This window comes from Peromyscus californicus, unplaced genomic scaffold, assembly GCF_007827085.1.
Source record: "Peromyscus californicus insignis strain IS unplaced genomic scaffold, ASM782708v3 Scaffold_12__1_contigs__length_115047231, whole genome shotgun sequence".
NCBI lineage: Eukaryota > Metazoa > Chordata > Mammalia > Rodentia > Cricetidae > Peromyscus > Peromyscus californicus.
Genome location: NW_026294413.1, coordinates 47,569,581 through 47,594,671, shown reverse-complemented (window position 1 = coordinate 47,594,671; position 25,091 = coordinate 47,569,581). Strand labels below are relative to the sequence as shown.

The 25,091-nt window shown below is 44.1% G+C and overlaps 1 protein-coding gene across 1 annotated transcript in view; it reads right to left on the bottom strand.

Moving 5' to 3' along the window:
* LOC128107869 (translation initiation factor IF-2-like) overlaps window positions 1–25,091 on the bottom strand; it is an 82,246-nt gene that overhangs the window by 10,274 nt on the left and 46,881 nt on the right. The window contains exon 2 of the mRNA XM_052734222.1: window positions 24,308–24,354. Within this exon, the coding sequence (XP_052590182.1) occupies window positions 24,308–24,354 (47 nt within the window). The remainder of the gene's footprint in view (window positions 1–24,307; window positions 24,355–25,091) is intronic.

The window sequence follows — 25,091 nt, the reverse complement described above, 5'->3', positions numbered from 1 at the left end:
AACACCGAGCTGGCAGTTTGTTCAGCTTAGGCAGGACCAGCAGCTCAGCAACGGGGAAGACAGATTCATTCTAATGGCAGATCCACACGGCCACAGGGGGAAAGTAAGGTCTCGTTCTAACACTAAACCAGGAACTGAAGTATTAAAGGGAATAGTTATTCTTAGTCCTAAAATCCAGAGTGTAATCTGGATCCCGAGCCTCGCTTTTACTGTAACTTTTGGAAAGCTCTTGGGAACAGACATTCTACGCTGCCAATCCTGAAGGAATGGACATAATGGGCTTCGCGAGGCAGGTGCACACGTGCTCAGGTTACTCGGTGACATTTTTAGCTGGTAGATTTGACAGCTTCACTTCCTACAGGGCAAAGCTGCCCCCAGATACACTCCAGGGCCGAATACAGCCCATTGGAAAATTCCTTTTGGACCTTTAGAATGCAATGCTATTTAAGAAAATGTTATTATAAGTCACGTGTAGACAGGACGCACTAGAGTGATTTGGGACTCATTTTTACATGGACATTGCTGTGGCGGTTATTATAAACTAATATGATCAGTTCATATATCCCTTGCCACTGAGTCTGAATAAGGAGAAATTAAAATCTGTAGTAGTTGAAACTTTGTTTTCATATAGCAGAAACCTAAGCTTAAGCAAAAGGATTCTGAAACAGATGGGAAATATATGGTTTACTCCTTCTGTGAGTCCATCTGTCTGTCTGTCTTTCTTTCTGAGGTGGCCCCATCTTTGTAACTAACTTCAAGAGATGGGAAAGATGGTATTTTGGTCAGTGTCCTCCAGAGAAACAGCCAACTGACCATGTGTATGTATGTATGTGCTGGCTAGATTTATGTCAACTTTACACAAGCTGGAGTCATTGGAGAGGAGGGAGCCTTAGTTGAGAAAATGCCTCCATAAGGGAGGGAGAGCTGTAGGGAAATCTGTAGGGTATTTTCTTAATTAGTGATTGATGGGGGAGGGCCCAGCCCATAGTGGGTGGCGCTATCTCTGGGCTGGTGGTCCTGGGTTCTATAAGAGAGCAGGCTGAACAAGCCATGATGAACATTCCAATAAGCAGCACCCCTCCATGGCCTCTGCATCAGCTCCTGCCTCCAGGTTCCTGCCCTGCTCGAGTTTCTTCCCCAAGTTGCTTTGGTCATGGTGTTTCACCACACTAATAGTAATCCTCCCTAAGACAGTGTGTGTACACACATTTGCATGACATATTTTAAGAAATTGGCTCCCAGGATTATAGAGGCTATAGACCCAAATTCTGAACGGTGGGCCACTAGAGGCAATCCTCTCTCAAATCACCACACTGTGAGAAGCGCTATGACCAGAAACAACTTGGGGAAGGAAAGTGTTTCAGCTTGTGTTTCCAGGTCACACCTGATTACTAAGAGAAGTCAGGGCAACAACTCAAGACAGGAACTGAAGCAGAAGCCATGGATGAACACTGTTGACTGGCTTGCTCTCGGGTCGTTCAGGCAGATTTCTTACACAACCCAGGACAAGCTGTCGGGGATGGCACCGTCCACAGTGAGCTGGGCCCTCCTATATCAATTATCAAGAAAATGTCCCACAGATTTGCCCACAGGACCCTGTGATTTAGACAACTCTTCCATTGAGGTTCTCTCTTCCCGGGGGAATTTAGATTGTGTTGTCAATGAATACTAACCAGGACAAGTACTGTGCCCAAATTAGGTACAAATTATTTGGAATCTTCCTTAGCTGAATTATAAGGCTCCCCAGATTTCAGTGTGCATAATGGAAGGTCGCAGGAAGCGTAATTATTTTTTTTCCATGCTATTAGCCATATATAGGTACATTTGGAAAGTAATTTAAATTCAGTATTGATCTCTATTTAAAAGAGATCCAAATCCTGATGATTTTTTTTTTCAGTTCTTTGCACTGGAAATACGAACTATGCTAACACCTGAACTAACTATAAGAGAAAATACAAGCTAGCAGTTCTCTCTCACGGGAAAGAACTTGAGATGCAGTAACATATTCACCGCACAAATGACTTATCTCTGTATTGCTTTGTGAATTACAATCTTCCCTCTTCCTGCTGTGATGCACTTTTGTGAATCACTTCATTCATTTTTGTTTTTGAATATGTATAAAATGTCAGGCTCTGGGAGGTGCTAGGTTTATATGAATGAGTAGAAGAGGCAAGGTTCTCAAGGAGGGCTTCAGCGTGGGTATCTGTGTCCAGCCTCACTTGGCCCCCTCTGACTCCCTGAGCTTCCTTCTCCCTATTCTTCTCACTCTTTCCTTTCCTTTCTTCTTGCAATGTTTATTTATATTTAAAACTACTAAAACCCTTTTTGGAAGAAGAGAGACTATAAATGAGCTAACAGTTCTTATTTTGTGGTGTGAGTTTGGCTATTTTAGCCAATGCGTTTTGTTATCGCAATAAAACACCCCATTATATAACTTTTTTCAAGCAAGATTAAAGGTAAGACACCAAAATTGGGTAAAACCCATCTAACTCATCGGTCTAGATGCTAAGTCCCCGGGTGGGAAGAATCAGAGGGGCAGCCCCCTTAAAGGGATGCTTCTCAAATTTAATACCAGATACCTCTTTCATTTCCTGACAATTGCTTTCCTTATTTTTTAACAAAACCATTGAACTAATTAAATATTAGCACTTGAGAGAAGCCCAAGTTTCTTCACATTCTGTGTATTTATTTTTTTCCACTTTCATGCCCTATTTTTATTAGAACATTTAACTTTACATAATGAGAACTAATGAAAGATGAAAATCATTGAAATCTCTTATGGCTTTTGAAAATGTTTTTAATGGACATTTTCTTTTAAGATAAATAGTGATCATAAACCTTTATTACTGAATTATTTTTATTATAATGTTACTCAAATAATGTAAAGTAAGATATAAACTCCTCGTGTTTATAGTTATTATGTAGTCATAAAGCTGAAACAAACTATAAATGAAATATAAATAAAGCTATAAAACTGAAATATTCAAACTGACTATTTGAGTATGATGGGAAGGATATTTTGTTGAAACTAAATTTTAAAAGCTGTCTAATGTCTGATTTTCTTGTTCCTTTCTCTGACTTCAGTTGTACTAATGTGATTTTAATGTCACTAATACCTATTCACCTAAGAATACTTTCCAAGCAGTGGTTCTCAACCTGTGGGTCACAACCCCTTGCAGGGGTTGCATATAAACTATTCTGCTTATCAGATATTCACGTTCGACTCATAACAGTGGCAAAACTACAGCTATGAAGTAGCAACAAAATAATTCTATGGTTGGGGGGCCACCACAACATGAGGAACTGTATTAAAGGGCCTCAGCATGAGGAAAGTTGAGAACCACCGTTACAAGATGATCTTAACATTTTAAAAGCCGTTTTCTAGCTCAGCAGCATTTCACTTCATACATAAGCAAAGCTGTCAGTGAGAAATCCATGGATCCCAACTTTTCAAATCAGTGCAGTGAAAGCAACCTGCCTAGATGGTGATAGTAGCATCATAGCGTGTTTGAAAGGTGCGTTAAGGGGGTAACCAGTTGAATAAGGCATAGAGAACGTGCATTGCTGTACATTCACTCCTACGCTCGCTGCTAACAGGACTTGGCGAGTTAGTGGCTACAACCGTGGAACCTGCTCACAAGAACAGTGGGGCAGATTCCTTTGAATGGAAAACTGGGACCATGGATTAGTGAACTCACCTTCTCAGCACACTCCTCTTTCCAAACTGAAGCTTTTGGCCGGACAGCATCCTCATTAGAAGTGTGCACACTGAGTGGATGTCCTCAGAGGCTCACGTGGCTCTGATAATTTTATTTCTAAAGATTATCATCGAAATTAAAATATAGTATTTCTGGGAGCGGAGGAGAAATAAAGAATGTTACCAAAAAGAAAGAAAGAATGCCACCAGACTCCAAGAAATCCACAATTTGAGAAATTTCACCTAAGAGAATAGTTTTTGTTAGGAAAACTCCTGTAAGACAGAACCGCGGTGACACAGGTTGGGATAAAGAATCCAGTCCTAAGCCTAAGAAGGGCCCTCTTTCATATTTTTCTTTCTCAGAACTTGTTACTATTCGCACTCTTCTTTGATGAGTTGATGTTACGCTCCTACCCTGGAGGCAGATGAACCAATGTCTCCCTTAGTGGGTGGTGGTAATAAAGAGAAGGCTGGGAAACACTAGGAAGTTGGTGTTCTCACTTTATATGCACACAGAGCCCTGCAGTCCTTGTTGACATTCAGATTCTGACTCAGTAGGTAGGACTGGGGCCCTCCACATTGCTCACAAACCCCCAGTAGCCTAGCCAATGCCTCTGGCTGATAGCCCACACACTGAGAGACATGGGTCTAAGGGCCCTGGAACACCCTTCTAGAGTAAGTGTGAGAGGAGGCAAATTTTCCATCTTTTGTCATTAATTACTACCAAAAAGAAGGTCTTAGCTTTGTATATTATTTGGGACTGAAATATCTTAGCTCTTTTGAAATGAAACAGGAATTTTATTAAGTGGATTAAACAGATTATACCATTCTTATTTCAATTTGAGAGAAAGCAGAGTCTCACCTACCACAGAAGATATTCACAGTCCAGGAATTTTTATGCCAGTATTTGAGATGATGTGAAGTTTCAGTAATATTAACAGTCAGAGACCCCAGAATCAAACTCTAGACATCCTTCATGGACTGTTAAGTATACTTGGAGGTAAGTCAATAGATCAAGTCATTCAGAAGATAACTGAAGGACTGTGTTTTGGATTTGGATTTCAGTGAAATTTTTTATTTATTTACTTTTATTTATTTTTTTTCAAGACAGGGTTTCTCTGCCTGTCCTGGAAGTAGCTCTATAGATCAAGTTGGTTTTGAACTCAGAGATCTGTCTGCCTCTTCCTCTTGAGTCTGGGATTAAAGGTGTGTGCCACCACTGCCTGGCTCAGGGAAGCTTTCAGGTATCACTCTGTGAGCTGTTCTCACACTGACATTCATGTCAAGGAATATTTTGATTTTCAATCAGTGCTGTGTCTTATGGAAGGAAACTCAGGACAAAAGCTGTCTGCTTCACGGAAAGCTGATGAAAACCAAGTACGATCAGAAATACAGACGGCTGATTGTGGCAAAGAACCCAGGTCACTATGGTGTTAGCAGATGGTGGCTTATTTTCTTCCGGGAGTAAGAAGTGTAGAGGTGAGTGACCAAGCATCAGGGAGTCAGGGATGCCAGTGTGTGTGGATGCCATTGTCCTTACAACGGTCATCATCTTTTCTTTATCACCACAAGAAGAAGATATGATTTAAAAAAAAAAAAAAAGATGGCACTACATGGGAACCTGCTTCAGAACAGCTTCAGGAGTAGATTGCCAGGTGTGGTGGTTTGAATGTCATTGGCCCCCATAATCTCATAGGAAGTGGCACTATTAGGAGGGGTGGCTTTGTTGAAGTAGGTGTGGCCTTGTTGGAGGAAGTGTGTCACTGTGGGGGCGGGCTTTGAGGTTTTCTGTGCTCTGGATACCGCCCAGTGTATCAGTCGACTTCCTGTTGCCTGCAAGATACAGGACTCTCAGCTCCTTCTCCAGCACCATGTCTGCCATGCTCCCCAACATCATGATGATGATAGACTAAACCTCTGAACTGTAAGCCAGCCCCAATTAAATGTTTTTCTTTATAAGAGTTGCTGTGGTCATGGTATCTCTTCACAGCAATAGAAACCCTAACTAAGACCATATGTGTGGTGGTGTAGGGGTGGTGGTTGATGGTAAGAAAAAAGCTACTGAAGGAAGACGTGTCGCGCTCTGAAGAAAAATGGTGTCTGCTCCTTGAAATTCCTTGGGGGAGCAGATCCTGCTAGTTTCTTCGACTAAGTGTATTTGAAAAATAAAGACTGGAATGTCTGTAGGAAGGGAAAAAAAACATGGATTTTAAAAACAATCACATTTCATCTCAATTCTCCCACATGGAATATTAGGAGACATATAAGTGCCTGTCTTGCCTTTTCTCTGTTCTCACACAACCATCAACAAAGAATGCTTCTTTGACCTCAGAAGGATCTCTTCCCAACAGTAAACATGCAATTCTGCAGCAGCGGCCAGCTGCACCTTCCCCCGTCCAAGTCAGTACTGGCACTGCCCACCCTCCAGGGACCTCTCTGCACCCAGCTGCCCTGGAAGCTCTGTCCTCTTCAACTTAATGCAATGCCATTGCCTAGGCCTGACTGTTCACAGAATTCCTGTGCAGAATTCCTCTCCCTGGGACCCTCTGGAATGAGGAAAGTCTTGTGACGTAATTGCAGACTAAGCAGGCCAGAGTTATGAGACTGAAGCCGTGGACGGAATCCACAATGTGTTTGTTGCTGTACCATAACAGTAAACAAAAAATAATACATCTTGGGGGATGACACCTGCGTGCTTTACTGGGGTAAAGCAAAATGATCCCATATCATGTATAAACGCTTTTGATGGTGACGATCCCGGGGAATCTGGGGTTCTTCGTGTCATTAATAAAGGAATTTTAAAATGGACCCAGAAGGGAGCTCCAGGACAATTTTACTAGTTTGGAAAAAAAGGAAGAAGAAGCATCCGGACAGGCAGGCTACAAATCTCAACAACTGTCAGGGGGAGAGAGATGGAAAGCGGAAGAGAAAGCCATGCTTTTGAGGTAGGATCTGAGAAAGAAGCATGATCAGCAATGCAGGTCACAAGCACCATACGACAGAGGGGCTTCTGAGAGAGAGAGCCCGGCGTGTTGGGGAAAGCGCACTTGAGCAGGATGTACAAAGGTGACAAAGAGAAGCAAAGGGAGAAAGCAGCTTAGTGCCAGGGCTGCAGGTGAGGGCTGCAGGTGAGGGCTGCACCTTAACCCAGGGTGCTGTGTTCCGGGGCCCCACCACCTGGCTTCGAACACTTCTTTTCTAGAAAAAGAATTTCATTAGTAAATGAGTCGCAAAGAAGATTGGCCAGCTAGCTAAAGAATGGCGGGGGGGGGGGGGGGGGGAGGGGAGCTTAGAAATGATATTTAGGTATTTGGAAATGACAAAAACTGGATGGCTGCTTAAATATATACAGTGGTAAAAACACACCCTTGCTGTTTGGACCCACAGAGACGTCAGCTTGTGGGCCGAGGGAATGATGGGTCTCTATCACTACTTTGGTGAGTCGCAGCTGGTGACTCTGCTCTGCATGTGGCAGCTCGGAGAACTTTTATGTTGTGTTTCTGCTGAAGGGGCAGGAGTTGTGCGCATCTGCACACCAGCCGCTGGAGTTTAGGTGGATTCCCTCTCCACCCACTCCCCACCAGTTGTGGCCCTTAGAGCGTGTAGGGGCCATGGAAGCATACACAACCCTGAAGGGACTTGAGAAAAAAGATCTCGTCTGTGTGAGCCTGAAGAGCCCTTGCATCTTACAAACAAAACCAAACCCCAACGCAGTACAAACCCTCACACTTAGGAGGCTGAGGCAGGAGGACTGCTGTGAATTCGAGGCCAGCATGGGATACCTAACAAAGCCTATCTCGTCAAAAAATGAACAAAACAAAATACCACATGGTAGCTTTATTTTTAGTATCTATGCTTTGAAAAAATGTCTAAGGTCCTTAAATTTTGATGACATTCATAATGAAATGTACATCATAAAAGGTCATAATTAAATCACAATTACAATGGTGTGTATCTTTTTGTTCCCCTCCCAAACATGCCAGACTTGGTTTTCACTCTGTCTAAAGCAACAGCTCTTGCACACGGAAACCAGACTGCATCCTGCTCCCAACCATCCCTGGAAGTCTTTTATTTACAAGCGTCGGAGAGTAGATCCAGGGGAATTACACTTTTGGTTCCTACTTCAGCAGTCTTGCCAAATTATTGTCCAGCCTACACCTGAAACATGTTAACGACAGGAAACTCACTTTTTGAAGAAAAATATTGTCTTTGAACCATCCCCACAGATACCACTGTCTTGAACTTCTTCCCATTTCCTTAGGTGACTCAGGCAAGTCCCACTATCTTGCAGATAACATTTCTCCAAAAACTGTAGACAAGGCTGATATCTTCCATGTGGTTTCTCTTTTCCAAGGTACTATTATTGAGACCCATGGAGTAGTTATGAATTAGTGTCTTCTTGAAATTGCCTTTTTAATATTTGAAGCTCTTGTGGTGGTTCTGCCTCTGGGTCCACCCTCCTGTCTTCTTTGCCCTTTGACCTCACCTCATTGCCCTGAACATTTTTTCCTCTGGACAGCTGGACATTATGACCCATCAAGAGTTGCCCCGTGATGGCGGAACATACACAAGATTTTACTTCCCTGTGTCTCAGAACAAGAGTTAAAAGGGAAAAGAAGCTGGCCATAGTGGTGCACACCTTTTTAGTCCCAGAACTTGGGAGGCAGAGGCAGGTCAATTGGAGGCCAGCCTGGTCTACATAGTGAGTTCCAGGACAGCCAGAACTACATAGTGAGACCATGTCTTGAAAAAGCAATAAATAAATAAATAAATAGATAGATAGATAGATAGATAGATAGATAGATAGATAGATAGATAGATAAATAAATAAATAAAAGTGAAAGAGAGAGGAAGCCCTCCGACTACCACCTCCATTTCCAACCTCATTTGCTTACCTTCGTCCTGGGCCGTGAGGTGTGCCGCAGGAGCAGAGGACTGGGGCTGGGAGATCTGAGTTCCAGTAATGGTGACGCCTCCGTAGTCTTGAGAGGCCCCTGTGGCTGCTCTGAATCAGTTTCAACAATTCAGGAAACCAACCTCGGAATCAGATACCACTGTTTGTAGAACACTTCACCGTATCAGTCCTTGCAGGTCATCTCACTGATTGCACAGCCCACCCCTCTGTGCCACCTCCCCCGATCCCCAGGCCTCTGGGAAGAGCACCGTGACAATGAGCTTAATCTGTTGTCCGACCTCTTTGACGCCCCAGTACCGTGTTCTTTTTACCACCTGGCTTGTTTTTCAGACTCTGATTCTCTGGCTTGCTTCCTTGTCGTTTTCCTTCTGTATCACTTGGCAACAGTAACAGAGCATCCTTCTGCATGTGTGAACAGGTTGTTTGTTCTACATCTTCTCCATCTCCTTTCCCGCCATCATCACATTTAATCATGTCTTTTCCATCCTTCTTTCCTTCCTGTCTCAAAGGAAGATTTACACTTCATTCTTTCTAGAGCTAGTCCATCTCTCTGGAGTCTTGATTCTTAATTTATTACTCATCTGTTTTCGTCCTCTCTGTCTTCACTGGCATTTCCATGATCCTCTCCCCCGCACCTCTCTGTCTCCCATATATATGCTTAATTTCCATCATTCTTAAATAAATATTCACATCCCCTGGGTAGACACACCCAGCTTGCTTCCTGTTATGTGACTCTATTCCTGGGGAAATGTGAAAAAAAATATCTACTCACCCCCAGATGGAGAACTGATAACAGACTGAAGTACAGATACCACCAAATCCAACTTGATAAACCAATAAAGTTTGTGGGTGTTAATTACAGAAATATGTGTGAGAGGTTACTTCGAGAGCAAAAATGACTGCTTTGACAGCTACATCACCAAAAACCCAGCCCATCATGAGTGACAGCTTAGGAAAGCCTGGGAACCCGAAGAACATTGCACAACCTGAAGGCAGTTCAAGAGGTTGGAGGGTGTCTGTTCCGGGACGTTCAGGTGGTCTGAGCCCCTTTGAGAATGTCTCTCAGCAGTCCTTACTGCTCAATATGCCTGAGGAGGGAGGGACCTAATGAATTCACTCAGCTTCAGGGATTTCCTGAAGCTGTTGTGCTGTTTACTTCCTGTACTAATGAGCTTCCCAGCAGGAGGGGACATTAACCTCCCCTTAGAACATCCTGTTGCTTCACCTCCCTTTTAGCAACCTGTGTCTTAAGGAGCATCCCTTTAAGATGGATGGTTCTATCTTTTCATGCAGCATATGGATGCTGCATATCATTTCCCTGTTCAGTATTGCTAGTCATCACCAGCGGTATCTTACAGCTCCCATCCTTGCTTTACTTCCTCTCAGCTGGTGCAAGCCCTTGAAGCTGGGTGTTGTCTCTTTTTCTAATGAGTCTCCTTCCTCACACCACAGGCCCCTGCAGAACATCAAGTGTCATGTCCCCTGCCTGTGAGCCCAGTAGCTTGGTTGACTCGGGCCTGATTTTCCCTATACACCTGGAGCCTGTTCCCAAGTTAGCCCTGCTTTGGTATGGGTGTGTCTCAAGAAACGTAAGTCCTAGAAATTTATCCTCAAATCTGTATGTTAATAATGTGGGAGAAGGGGGACATTTTGTAGGTGACTAAGTCATGAAAGCTCAGTCCATTCATGGCGTGGTGGATTATTGTAATAATAATAATAATAAAAAGTTGATGCTTGCTTGCTCTGCCTTGCCATGTGATATCATCTGCCATGTTATAATGTGAGGATAGTGCCCTCCTCAGAAGAGGAAATGCTGGGGAGATATCAGCACGGTGATCTTGGCTTTTCCAGTTTCCAGAATTACAGGAGATACATTTCCGTTGTTTGTAAGTCTTGAGTATTTTGTGCTGGCATCAGAAAACAGACTAAGTCAGGCCTATTGGTGAGGCCCTGCTACTCACAAACAGATGTGTCTGACACAAGTAATTCTGTGGCCATGAAAAGAGCAAAGGCTTTGAGGTTCCACAAATATGGGTTCATACTCTGTCTTGCCATTCTGCTGGATGTGGACAGTCCTGGGGTCTTGGAGACTCACTTTCCTTATTTTTAAACCGTACTCATGATGTTGTTTGGAGGCTCAAAGGAGACAATGGATTTGAAGCACATGTGAGATGGTAGCTCTCATGAGAACTAATGTCCCCCTTCTGTGGATGACTCCGACACCCCAGTCATCCTGATTTCCACTTCTTCAAACTGTTTCCAGAACTGAGGCTTCTCCGTTGTCTTTTTCTCTCCCCAGGAGATGTATGGTTCATCTGGGTAAATGTACTACAGAACCATCTTATCTTCCCTTACACTCTCCACTCCTATATAACTTGAAGCCACTTGAATGAATACTATGTCTCTTTCCATAGTTCCTGTTTTGTCTATGAGGACCACACTCTATCTTCAGCTCTATGATAGATAATATCTCATAATCATAGATGGTGATTCTGGACCCCCTTTTATAAACTCAGCTTCTGAGCTGGTGGTGTAGTAAGAGGCAGAGTGTTTCCCTAGCGTGTACAAGGCCCTGGGCTCAATTCCTAGTATTGGAAAAAATAAAAATAAAACAAACCTAACTCGCTTTTTCCTAGGTCAAACTCAATTCTTCCAGGAATTTAGCCTACTTCACATCCCTCCAAGGCACACAAGTCTGTGAACTGACTTAAAAATCTATTGTCATTACAGTTCCCCTAAACTCCTTTCTTCTTCTGCCTCTTCTCAGGCCCACTTGATTGCTTCTCTGGTTTTTTTTTTTTTTTTTTTTTGGTTTTTTCGAGACAGGGTTTCCCTGTGTAGCTTTGCGCCTTTCCTGGAACTCACTTGGTAGCCCAGGCTGGCCTCGAACTCACAGAGATCCACCTGGCTCTGCCTCCCGAGTGCTGGGATTAAAGGGGTGCGCCACCACCGCCTGGCGCTTCTCTGTTTTTAATACTACTTTCTCACTGGAGCAATGCTATAGTTTGGACATGGATAGTTCACAAAGGCCCATGTAGTAAAGGTTTGGACGCCAGTCTATGGCAGTGTTGGAAGGTGGTAGAATCTTCAGGAGGTGGGGTCCAGAGGGAGGAAGTCAGGTTCTTGGAGTCACGCTCTTTAAGGGGATATTAGGATCTCAAATCCCTCCTCCTCTCTCTTTGCTTTCTGCTGACCACTTCCTCTTCCATAGATTCCCACCATGGTTTACTGTGCTGGCTGAGACCAATGGTACCCGATGCCCACCAAGGTCAGAAGGGGGCATCGGATCTCCTGGAACTGGAGTTTCAGATGGTTGTGAGCCACCCTGTGGGTGTTGGGACTCAAACTTGGGTCCTCTGCAGGAGCAGCCAGTTCTCTTAACCACTGAGCCGTCTCTCCAGGCTCATTTTAAGTTAATTTATCTCATGTATTTTTTTTTTTATTATGGTGGAAAGTTGAATAACACAAGCGATCTCATGCATCTCAAAAGACTGTGTCAGTTTATTGCTATGCTTATAAATTGCTGGATCCCTGGCTCAGCTTTCCCAGCTTTAGTCAGGTTTTCACTGTGGTCACAAAATTCTCAAGGAAAGTAATTTAAGACAGCGATTGTTCATTTTGGTCCACAGTTTCAAAGGTTTTGGTCCACAGTGGGCTGGCTCTGTTGATCTGGGCTGTGTGAAACATCAGGGTATAAGAGCTTGGTGAAGCAGAGATGGTTAACCATGGCTGTCAGGAAGCAGGCAGACTCCTTCCGCTTTCGTTCCATCCAGGTTCCCACTCCTTACCCCGTTGCTCCAATATGTCAATCATCTTTGGAAATGTCCTCATAAGCACACCCAGAAGTATGCCTTATTAATCTCCTGGGCAGATTTCAATCCAAAGTTGTCAAGACCACACTCACTAACTCCAGACTCAGACTCCATATGCATGTCATGTGTGGGCATGTCCAACAGAAGCTAACTATCCTTCTTCTTCCTCTTCTTCCTCCTCCTCCTTCTCCTTCTTCTCCTTCTCCTTCTCCTTCTCCTCCTCCTCCTTCTTCCTCCTCTTCCTCTTCCTCCCCTTCTTCTTTCTTTTTGTTCTGTTTTTTGTTGCTGTTGTTGTTAGATACAGGGGTTCTCTGTGTAGTCCTGGCTGTCCTGGAACTCATTCTGTAGACCAGGCAGGCCTTAAACTCACCAAGCTCCACCTGCCTCTGCCTTCTGAATGCTGGGATTAAAGGTGTGCACTACCACCGCCCAGCTTCTTTCTCGCTTCTTGTGATCACTAACGCAGTGACTGGGACTCTCACATGCCTGTGCTCCAAACACAGACGCAGTCATTATTGACACTCTCTTCTCTGCTACCCCAACTTCCTCCCTCAGTCTCTTCAACAGTTGTTTTTGTTTCTTCTTCTCCACATTTTCACTCTACTATCTTTAAACGCTTACAAGGTCTTATCCAGGAAACTTGTTTCCTTCCAGTTACCATCCAACTAGAGCAAGAGCAATCTTTTTGAGGGGGAGAACTCATACAGCCACCTTGCCAAAATGCCTTGACATTCATCTTTTGTCAAAAGCAGTTGTGGGCCCTTCCACGCCCTTCAAATCGGGCTCCGCTTTATTTTTTCACACTTACCCCTTGCAAAAAGTCCCCCCAGCCCAAGGCAGAGTGGCATGTGGCCTCTGTTTAGTTTGCAGTCTCAGTTCATTGACTGATTATTTTCACGCACAGGCTGTCTCCTCTGCCAAGTAGCCCAGGCCCACTTGAACTATTTGGCACATGTGGTGATTTGATCCCAGAAAAATTCCTCGGGTGGCTATTTTTAGTCATCAAATGACCACCACTCTACACATTAATCATAGAGTTTATAAAATGTCAGAGGAAAACTATCTGATGGCATTTCAGCAACGTTTTAAAGAATCACGGCATAATAACGTCGTAATGACATTAGCAAAGCAACCCTGAATTTTTTTTTTTTTTTTTGGTTTTTCGAGACAGGGTTTCTCTGTGTAGCTTTGCGCCTTTTCCTGGAACTCGCTTTGGAGACCAGGCTGGCCTCGAACTCACAGAGATCCGCCTGCCTCTGCCTCCCGAGTGCAGGGATTAAAGGCGTGCGCCACCACCGCCCGGCGAAATTTTTATACTGAATGAAAGGAGAGGGAATAGCGGAGATAACTCATAGGACCAAGCACCGAGATAAGTACGTTTTGTTGTGTGATGATGTCTTCCATCCTACAGAACAACTTTTCTCATGAAGTTAGTGACAATTCCCAATCCCAGAGACCAAATAGTTAAGCCTAAATTGGGGGATGACCCCAAATTTGGGGTGTTTTTACACAGCTGGAAGATATTATCTGGAAAACCATGTTTGTCACAGAAGATACATTTAGACTGCATTCTAGATCGTGAATGTGTCTCTTTGCTGTTGACTTGCATATTGTATATAGCCATGACTTCCATTTTAGCTAATGATTGCCATTAATGCTACAGCAGCAACCTGCCTCCAGTACGTACACTGTATAGAAAGTTGGCACCTCTTCGGTCCTCCGGTCCTCCGTCATTGTGGATGGGTCAGATGTAAAGCACATTCATCCATCAGAGTCAACCACGCACAGCTGGTGTGGAAGTGAGAGGTCATTCTATTTTTACTCACTTTCACTTTAATTGCAGATTGTTAGTGCAGGAATTTGCACAAAGGAGTTATGCGAGCGTACCAAATGGCTTGAAATATTTCCCACTTCTCTGACTTCCCATGGGAAAAAAAAACAAAAAAACTAGGGTGCATTTGTGGCATTTCAGTCTGTTTGAGCCGCCTAGTTGGGATTTAGAAGTTCTGAGCTGCCCTGGTTTACAGAGGAGCCTCCATGGACATCCGGGGACTCCTGTCTCTACTCGGACCCAGGCATTTGGAAAAGTGTGAAGTAGATAAAATGCAGCCTGCGTGATGGTTGCTCACATGCAACTGTTTATATTTATTCTTCAAAAATAGTTTTACAAAGAAGCTGATGAATCCTAAGCCACACATTTTCACCAGGAAGCCAAGTATTCTATGGGTTGGTCGAAACACACACAGACAAAGTAAGTGTTCCCATCCTTACAGACTTCTGGGCAGAGGTGACTCTCCTGAGTCTTGGGCAGAAGCATCTACCTAATCACCCTGGCCCATCTGTCAGCATCTCTTACTTATAAACACAGGCCCTTTGCAATGCTAGGCACTGACGCAAAAGCATCGTTGAAAGTGCAGCGGAAGCTGGCTTGGGGAGCTTTATACTAGATTCAAGGAGTAAAAGCCTCGTGTGATCTGTAGTGGCTTTTCCTGCAGGGCCACATCCATGCTCCCATGTGACTCTCGTTTGTGATAGTTTTTAAAATCAGTGTCTAACCCTGAATACGATGGAAACTAGACAGGGAAAAATGCCAAAGTGAGCAAAGTAAGCAATTGCTTGTTCATCCCTCCACTAGAGTGCTGGGGGATGTAGCTGGGGGCAGGCTGTGATTCCATTGGGTATGAAAGGGGCCTGGAAAGCTGTATTTCTACAGAGACTCCAGGTGCTGGTCACAGACCATAGTTAGAGTAGGAAGCATCCAGATTACTAGAGATTTGCCTTAGTTGGGGTTTCTATTGCTGGGATGAAACACCATGACTAAAGGCAAGTTGGGGAGAAAAGGGTTTATGTGGCTTACACTTCCACATCAGTGTCATCACTGAAGGAAGTCAGGACAGGAACTCAAATAGGGCAGGATCCTGGAGGCAGGAGCTGATGCAGAGGCCATGGAGGAGTGCTGTTTACTGGCTTGCTCAGCTTACTTTCTTTTCTTTTTTCTTTCTTTCTTTTTTTTTTTTTGGTTTTTCAAGGCAGGGTTTCTCAGCTTACTTTCTTACAGAACCCAGGACCAGCAGCCCAGGATGGCACCACTCACCATGGGCTGGGCCCTCCTGTAGCACTGGTTGAGAAAACGCCTCACAGCTGGATCTCACTGAGGCATTTCCTCAACTAAGGCTCCTTCCTTTGATGACTCTAACTTGTGTCCTGTTGACACACAAAACCAGCCAGTACAAGACTCCTCCTTCACCTTTTCAGGATCCCTATGCAAACCTGTCACCACGTCACTTGCTTGGTGACTGACACAGTTTGGAATACCCTATAGCTATTGTATTTGGTTGCTTCACTTCTCAAAGCTGTTCTTAGACTCTTGAGGAAATACGCAGGTGTCTAGGCCTCTTAGAGATCACGTAAGTTGTTCGAGACTGTCCCTCCCGAGAGCTCAGGTAGCCCCTTTGCTCTCATTTGCCACTGAACTGTAGTGAGGTAGTGTGCTGTTTGGGGAAATGCACTGGGTGGGTTGAGTGTTCAAAGCACTCCTTGTATTCAAGAAGTGCTTTTGATTCTTTCTCTGTAAGAAACGATGGCTAATGCCATCACTTCTGCTCCAGACCTTTAAGATCTAGGAGTTGGTCATGATTTCAATGAATTCTTACTGATTCAACCCAGTGGGAGCCTCTTTAAGAAGGTAGTACGCTTCATGAGGAAGCCCTGCTGAACTGTTCAGTTTCTGCTCTGACCTTCCTGTAAAAGCATGGTACCCAGTCCACAAGAATGCCTTGATAGTACAAGGCATGCTGGTGCACAGCTGTAACAACTGCCCTAGGGAAACTGAGGCAGGAGTATCTGAGGCCAGCCTGGGCTACATACTAATAGTCTGTCTCCAAAAGAAGGAAGGAAGGAAGTGGGGGAGGGAGGGAGGGAGGAAATAAGGAAGGAAGCCAACATGTCTCCATTAGTTTTATCCTTCAGTGTAATGAACTCCGAATGTGTGGCTGTTTGGGCGAGAGGGAAGTAACCATGAAAACTCATGCCTAGGTGCCAAGACCACAGGGCTTGGCTAGCCTAGACAGGAACTTACCCCAAACACCTAGAAATCAGCCTCCCCCACAAACAGGAAGTGAGTCTAAGAAATGAAGTCAAAGACAAAGTTGGAAGGCTGCCAAGGGAGCCAGGGGGAACCATTGTCAAGAAAGTAAGTTGTGACTAGAAACAGCGCAGAGAATTTGTAAGGGTACGGAGCAGATGTTTCTGGATGTAGGAGATGAACAGACACTGCAGGAGTGTGGGGATGGTATCGTGGCTACATTAAAGAAACTGCTCGAAACTGGCCAGAGAATATAACCTCTGTTACGTTCTTGTTTTCTCCTGAGTGTTTCAAAGACATGCACAATATAGCAGAAGAGATTAATTTAAGAAAGAATGAATGAACAAATAAAATTATTTCCCTATAATATAATTTATCCATGTCTCTCATGTATATTCTCTCCATTTTTGCCACTGTACAAGTTTTGATCATCATCAGATTTTTACTTTTTGTTTCTTTGCTTGTTTTGAGTGCATGTGTATGATGGATGCAGGGCCTCATGTATCCTAGACCAGCCTCAAACTTTCTAGGCAGCCACCTCCTGCCTCCACCTCCCAAGTGCTGGTTACACAAGTCCGAGCTACCATACCAGGTTTATGCTTTGCTGGGGATCGAACGCTGGCTTCATGTGTGCTCTACTGACTGAGCCACATCCCCAGCTCCCCCCCATGTTCTTGTTATCTCTAAAGCAAAGAAAATGGCCTCCTCGGTGCCCTGCTCATTAGCTATTCCAATTCCTATTGCGGCTGGATTAATGCTCTTGTAGTTATCTGTATATCCTATTCCATCAAAGAAATTAAATTACACAAGGTTAGGGAAAGTATCCTGCCAAGTTTTGTAGGCTTGATACAACTGAGATAAAAAATATAATTGCAGAGGCAAATCATTTATGTTAACATATTAGTTATTAGAAAGGTTCATTTGAAATTATTTGTTTTTATTCTTCAAGAACTAGATACCTGAGAGTTACGTCGGTCTAATCCATACTCATAAGCCCCACCCCATTCAACAGTTCACATTAGCAATTAATTACTAAGGCCAAGATTGCATTGTTATTTCAGCTAAAAAACAAACAAACAACAACAACAAAAACAAAACCCCCAAACTCTTTCATAAGAAGCAGAAGCAGAAGGCCTTTGAGAGCTCTGGACCCCCTGTGGGGAACAGATGTGAATCAGATTTCAAGGGGCTCAGGAAACCTTGAAGTGGGCAGAAGTACAGCCTGAGGCCTTCACTTCTGCTGGGGAAGGAGAAAGAGACCTTGCCTCTTTTCACCTGGGACACCCAGACCCTGCCCTGTCCCCTAGCTCTAGGAATACTGAGCGCGGGACCATCACTACCGACCGACTCTGAGACAGAAGGCAGTGGCGCACTCCTGGCCAAGGCACAGGATGTTTGATCTTTGTGTCAACCATCTCTGTGCAACGTGGTTGTGGGAAATAAAAAAGGAGCCAACTGATACTGCACTGTCAAAGCTTAGAACCACAGACAGGTGCTCTGCAGCCAGCAGTTGACAATAAAAGCCATCCAGGCTTACCTTCTACCCTAACTCGGCGGCCCTGGGGAGGTCTACTGTCCTCAAGGAAGATGCTGACAACATGGACTATTTATTTCTCAGCTTATGGGGTCTTCTCCAAATCCCTCTCTTTATTGTATCCCCTTTTGAGGGGGCCTCAAAATAGTATATGGATCTGGTTTATAGGATCGCTAGTTGAGAGAGGTCTTAGGTCTACAAAAAAAAAATTAAAAAAATTAAAGCTGACGGGTCAGTGTTGATTTTCACTTGATTTCCTGACAGCTTCATCTTAGAAATAAGGGCCTCCAAGTGTCTGTTTCAGAGGGAGGTACTTCAATACCCTTTGTAATTCAGAAAAAAAAAAAATTTCCTGATGCAAGTTGTCATGGCACAATGGAAGAGACCAGAAAAATCTGGTGAGATCATAGAATTTAATCACCCCTTTCACGCTCCTTTTCTTCTCATGGCTTTCACTGAGCAACCTGCGTCTTCCAGCGATAGATTCATGAGACTCCCGCGGCATGTGAAATAGGGTCCTCAGCCTCTTGCCAGCGTGGCAGCAAGCTTTCCTTCCCACTTCTCTGGCTCACAATTGATTTCTGAACATGTCGATGCATAAAAACCATGGGCACAGATCACCAGTGACGAAAGACACTACAATTTATCAGACACATCAATGTTGACTTTCGTCTAAGAATCGGAGTAAGTGTCACTCTGAGGCAGGAGTGGTGTGTTTCATCCAACCTGTGAAGAAGCCACTCCTTCCTCAGCAGTCCTCAGGTTCAGTCAAATTCAAAAGGAAGGGGAGAACGTTGAAGCCAGAAGGGCAAGTTTCGAGGAGACCTACATAAGGCGAAGACTGTGTTTCAGAGGATTGTGTGGTTAAAATGAATCCCAGCATCGCTGGGAACAGTTGTACAGTGTTTGTGCACACAAATGTATGAATTAGTGGTGTTCCAAAAGCCTAGTCCTATAAGTTTCGCTCATTCTTTTATGCTCTCATGTCTAGTCCACTACATAACTATGTATTATGATTTATATCCTTAAGAAAAAGAACTTAACTTGGCACACACACACATACTCTCTCTCTCTCTCTCTCTCTCTCTCACACACACACACACACACACACACACACACACAAAAAAAAAAAACAGCGATAGTTTGCTTTAAGATAGAATTCATCTCAGCTACCTGTGGATGGGGGAGGGGAGTCCACAAAGGCCGTACTCCTTAAGCTCGATTCCCTAGCTGCCGCTAAGTAAGTAAAGTGCATACATCAGATGCCACTCAATCAATGTCACTGTGTTCACTGTTCTCTTCTACAATGCACGGTAAGACATGGGAAATGTAGGAACTGAGGCCTATGGATTGGAGGCAGGCCCCTTGGCTTTTGTTTAATTTTCAATCTGTTGCCACTTCACCGTAGGCACTCAGATAGGCACTTTACATGTCTAGTCTGACCTCGTTTGCACAAGAGGATTACAAAGACAAGACCTAGCATTTATTAAACATGTTAACTGTGTCGGGCACTGTGCCTAATAGCTTAATGTTATCTTCTTTAATCCCTACAGCAACTTTCCAAGGTAGATTTTTATCTGCACATTACAGAGGAGAACATTGAGGCTCCGAGAAGGGAATTAATTAGGCAGAAATGGCCTAAGACTCAGGTGGTAGATCTTAGATGGACAACCTCCTCAGTGTGGCCTTCTCCTTGAGTTGTCTGTAATGGTTGGATGGAAGCCCCGGAACAAAGAGCTAGGTGGCTTGGGACACAGCAATGGACTGTCGGAAAGTTCGGGAAGCTGGGTTAGGGTGTCGGCAGGGTTGCTTCCTTCTGAGGCCATGAGAGAGCCTCTGCTTCATGCCTCTCATGTAGCTTCAGGTGCTTTGCTAACTGTCTTTGGTGCTCATTGGTTTGTGTCAGCAGAACTCCACTCTGCACATGGTATTCTCGTTATTTGTGAGCCAAGGTCCACTTTTTAAGATTTTGATTTTATTGGATGAGGAGTCTACCTTACTCCAGGATGAACTCATCTTAACTAATACCATCTGCAATGATCTCATTTCCATATAAGGTCACATTCTGGGGGACCGAGGACCAGGATATAATTCAGTCCCCAACAATGCCTGTAAGTCTGTTAAGGCTCTGTGACAGAAGTACGCAGGGTGACTAGTCCTAGGACATGGACAGTAGTCCCAGATAGTACCATGATTTCAGAATACATGCATGTGCTTCAGTGGGTTATTAGTGCTGGTCCCTCAGAAACCTGAGAAATCAGACTTACCTGGGATGATCAGGAAATGACTTCTACAATGACAAGATTTGAACTTCATATGAAAGAATGGCAGCTAAGTGCTGTATTGAGAGACTGTAGTCCCATGGCAGTGGCTATGTGAATGGACGGGTCAGGGTGAATGCAGAGCTTTGGGGAATGTTGACGGGTGAATGGTGGCACACACTGGGCCATTTTTAAAAGAATGTGCTTTGGGTAGGAAAAGAGCAGGAAGAGGGCCTCCCATACAGAGGTACTGAAAACTGAGGCCTAACATGGTGGTCCGGTAGATGCCCTGGATGCTTGTAGGAGAATGTTACAGGCTAAGAAAAAAAAAATTGTCCCACTACTTTTATCCTTCTAGACTCTTGAGACAAAGACACTGCCTTTTCAAGGCTTCTGTGGTCAAAACCAATAGGTGTTTTCCTGTTTAAAACAAATTACAGGTTTAATGGGTTTAGGAGATAATGAATTAATTGGGATTGATAATATGATTTCAAACAGGCCCTGGAAGGAAACATAACACACTCAAATGACTAACCTCAAAACAGCTAGTAAATGACAGGCAGGGTTCGAGGAAACCACAGAGGAGGGTGCAATGGCTCTGGGCTTGTCCCACTCACTCACAGAGCCAGAGAGTGAAAGGGGACTCTGCCTGGAAGGTGATGCCCAGCAGCGTCTGTGCCCTGAGAGGAGAGACACAACCAGCCCACAATGGCTTGGGCTGGGCAGTGCCAGGCAAATGAACATACTGGAAAACCAATCTCCCTTCATCCGACTCCAGGATGCTTCCTTTGCCCATCCAAATCCAGCTAGGGTCAAAGGTCAGGTGTCTGGCGCTTTAGAGCATCAGGTCTCCCAGGACACAGGACAGGGTGGGAACAGGACACAGTGGATGTGGAAGGGCAAATGGAAGGCTTCCAAGCAAGGAGAACCTTCTGGTGTTTAATATGTTACTACACTAATGGACCTACAAAAAAGGCTCTGGAAGGCAGTATTCTCAAACTACATTTGCTATGCAACTTTTTTTTTTTTTTTTAAGGACTTGTGGGACCAGTGATCAAAGGAAAAGACATTGGGAAGCTTTGATCTGTGGGGTGAAGTCTAAGCTTCCTGTATTGTTCGAGCTTCTTTTAGATGAAAGTGTCAGAAAGCAATCTCAAGCTAGCTGAAACAGCAAGAGAATTTTCTGGTTTCCAGAGAGCTGGCAAGTCCAGGAAGGGTCACCAGTGCAGGATGCACCGGCTCAAAGTGTGTCCAGTACTCTGTCTGTCCCTCCAACATCCCACTCTGCCTTGCTCAGCTCAGCTTCACTCTACATGTGGGCTCTCCCCAGGAGGTGGTCGGTGCCAGGACTGCCTGCTCCAAACCCACACGCTCCCCGCCCAGCAGTTCCAGGAAGGAGGGCCTTTGTTCTTCCATGTCCATGTGCGCATTCGATGGGGACTGATTGCTCGGGCTGGGGTAGAGGGCCCTGGGCAGTTCAGCCGTGGGGAGGACGACTGACTGTCTTCACAGACTCACCGGGGTCCTACAAGGTGGGGAAGGACCACTCCAAAGAAAAAGACATGAGGATCGCGGGAAAGCATGGAGACTTTTGTTCAAACTAAAACCAGCCCAACTGTGACCCACTGTATTTCTTAGCAGGCCTTCCTCTGAATTTGGCCTCAAACTGCCAATTCCGATGTGTGGCACGGCACTCTCCTGTATGACCTCCCTAATCTAGCCGCCCTGGTTCACTTCCTGTCGCTCAGCTATGCCCTGTCTTCCCCGTGGCCCTCTCTGATTTGAATTCTTGCCCTTCCACATCCAGAGTGCAGTGTGCTCTTCCTCTTTGTAACTGATTGCATCAAAACGTCTATACTGTCCACTGGGTATTCACCACGCAATGCCTTTTCTTGTTATTGTCTATGGACATGTGTCTCACATCCCCACAGACATATCCGCACTGCAAACTTGAGCTCGGGAACCTTTGTTTTGCTTTGTTATTGGGAGGGGAACTTCTCATTATGTAGTTCAGCCTGACCTGGAATTGACTCTGTAGCTTCGCCTGGCCTGGGGTTCAGCATCCTTACGCCTGAGCCTTCTGAGTGCCTGGGTTACAGGTACGCAGCACCAGCATGAGGATGTCCGCTTTAGACTTGGTGTCTGTCTCCCTCGGTGGGCACGCTGCGGGCGCTAACCAAATGCGTTTTAGTCGCTATTTCAGAAACCGAAATAACACCTTACCTTTTCTCGCCTGCTGGGTCAGTGCATTACACCCTCTGTGCTGACTGGTACAGTGGCCTTCAAATCTGTTCCTACTGGATTGGGGGCTCAGTTTCCTGACAGGAGCGTGAGTGCTGACGTCATGGAAAAGAATAGCTTGTCCATTCATAGATGCACTCATTCACTTGCTCAGTACCCACCAAGCATCTCTACAAACACAGAGCCCGGTGATAGGAAGCCAAAAAGGACACAGGAAAAGCAGGCAGGGCCTTATGGACATCAGGGGAAACCTGTGTGGAATGTACAGGAAGAGTGAACTTTCTATAGAACACTATGTGTCAAGACATTTTGCCAGTTCTCGACAGAAGGAAGGGAGCTTGGCAGTATCTAAAAACAAAAAACTACATATACATTTCACTTTGGTCCAGTACTCTCAATTCTAGGAATCAACCCCCACATAGAACTGCAAATGTATGAAACAACACGTGTGTGAGGTTTTCACTGTGGTAAACTTATAACAAAAAAACTAATAAACGACTTTAATGTCTAGCCTCAGAAGACTAGTCAAATAAATTATAAGGAAAATTAACATACATTATTTAAAACAATATCATTATATTGATTTTATAGTTGTAAATATGGGAAAATTGCAAATATGGGAAACATCGTTATAGGTCAAGTGAAGTGATTCCCATTTCATAGTGTTAAAAATAAACGAGAGAGAGAGAGAGAGAGAGAGAGAGAGAGAGAGAGAGAGAGAGATACAGAATTGAATATAATATGCCACATAGGAAGAATTTTTGCCAAAATTATGGTTCTAATACTGAGTAAGTAATCAGAAAAATCCAGAAATGCAGTACATTTTGTAAGACAAATAGTCTGGGTTCCTAAATATGAACTAGAATATAGTATGTCTTAGTTAGGATTACTAGATTTTTTGTTTGATGTTTTTTGATTTATTGCTATAATAAAACACCATGACAAAAAGCAGTTTGGGGAAGAAAGGTTTTATTTGGCTTATGCTTCCACATACATAGCCTGTCACTGAAGGACAGGAACTCAAACAGGGAAGGGACCTGGAGGCAGGAGCTGCTGATGCAGAGGCCATGGAGGGGTGCTGCTTACTGACTTGCTCCTCATGGCTTGCTCACCTTGCTTTCTTATAGAACCCAGAACCTCCAGCCCAGGGATGGAACCAAATGGACTGGGCCCTCCCCCATCAGTCACTAATTAAGAAAACGCTCTACAGGCTCGCCTGCAGCCTGATCTTGTAAAGGCATTTTCTCACCTGGGGTTCCTTCTTCTCAGATGACTCTAGCTTGTGTTAAGTTGACATAAAATTAGCCAGCACAAAATGCCATTAAAGGAAAAATACAATGAAATCCAGGACACTGTTGTAAGTTAAAAGAGACAAAAACAAACAAAAAACAGACAAACATACAGGCAAAACCCACCAAATGTAGTAATGATATCTGACTGATGAATCTTAAGGGAAAATTAAATGAAATAAAAAGATGCTTTAAAGAAAATTGAGAACATTTTAAAATGAGCTATTTATTGAATGAATTTTCTTAGCATGATAATACTACTGGTGTTGCATAGTAGCAAAAGAAAATGAGAAGGGTGAATAGATAAATAGGCAGACAGACAGACAGACTGGCAGATAAATGATAGATACAGAGAGAGATGGACTGGTAGATATAGCGATATATAGTGATAAATAGGAGGTACATAGAGATGATGTTTATGTATCAAGTTGTTAACAATTGGCAAATTTAGAAGAAATGCAGACATTAATTTACCATTCTTCTTACTCCTCTTTGGGTTTGGAAATTTTAATTGTAAGTAACTGAAAGAAGAAAAAAATAACAAGAATTATGTACATTAGAACATTTTTAACTCCAAGTAGAATTTAAATCCAAACAGGCTTCGCTGAAAGGGAGGCTTAGATGACGTGGTCATTTTCTCTCTCTCAGGAGACTTCTGTTCGGCTTGCTGTTTCATGGAACAGAGACAGCAAACCATTCATCAGCGATCAGTCCCCATAAGAAGAGACGGAAGGCTAGAGATGCAGCATAGTGTTGCGCTCTGATTGACCCAAACCAGATCTCTTGTCCCAGTGGGTAGAGTCACCCATATGCATGGACCTCTTTCTTGAAGGCCAGGGAGAAGTGGCTCCCTGAAATAAAACTCAGGTGCTGTTACCCAAAGGAAGGCAAATGGGTATGCTGGCCAGTGCCTCCCCACTGGAGAAAGCAGTGAGAACAGCAGCGTAACATTAAGGAAAATTAAAGATAATCAGCATTCAATAGTACTGATCCATTAAGGAGTCACTGCCCACATCTGCTCATCCACCCCCGTGACTTGGGGTGACGGAAGATGATTGCCCCTTCCCTTCCCTTGAACACCTACAGTAGAGGAGCAAATTGAAAAGCAGGTAACTAGATTGGATCTGATCTCAATTGTCTCCAACAGGAAGTTGAAGGATCTATCCACTGTACTTGAACCTAAAGCCAGTCTTTATTTGAATGGACCTTGACCAATGAATGGAATAAAAGTCTCAATCTGATAACTAGTTACAAGACT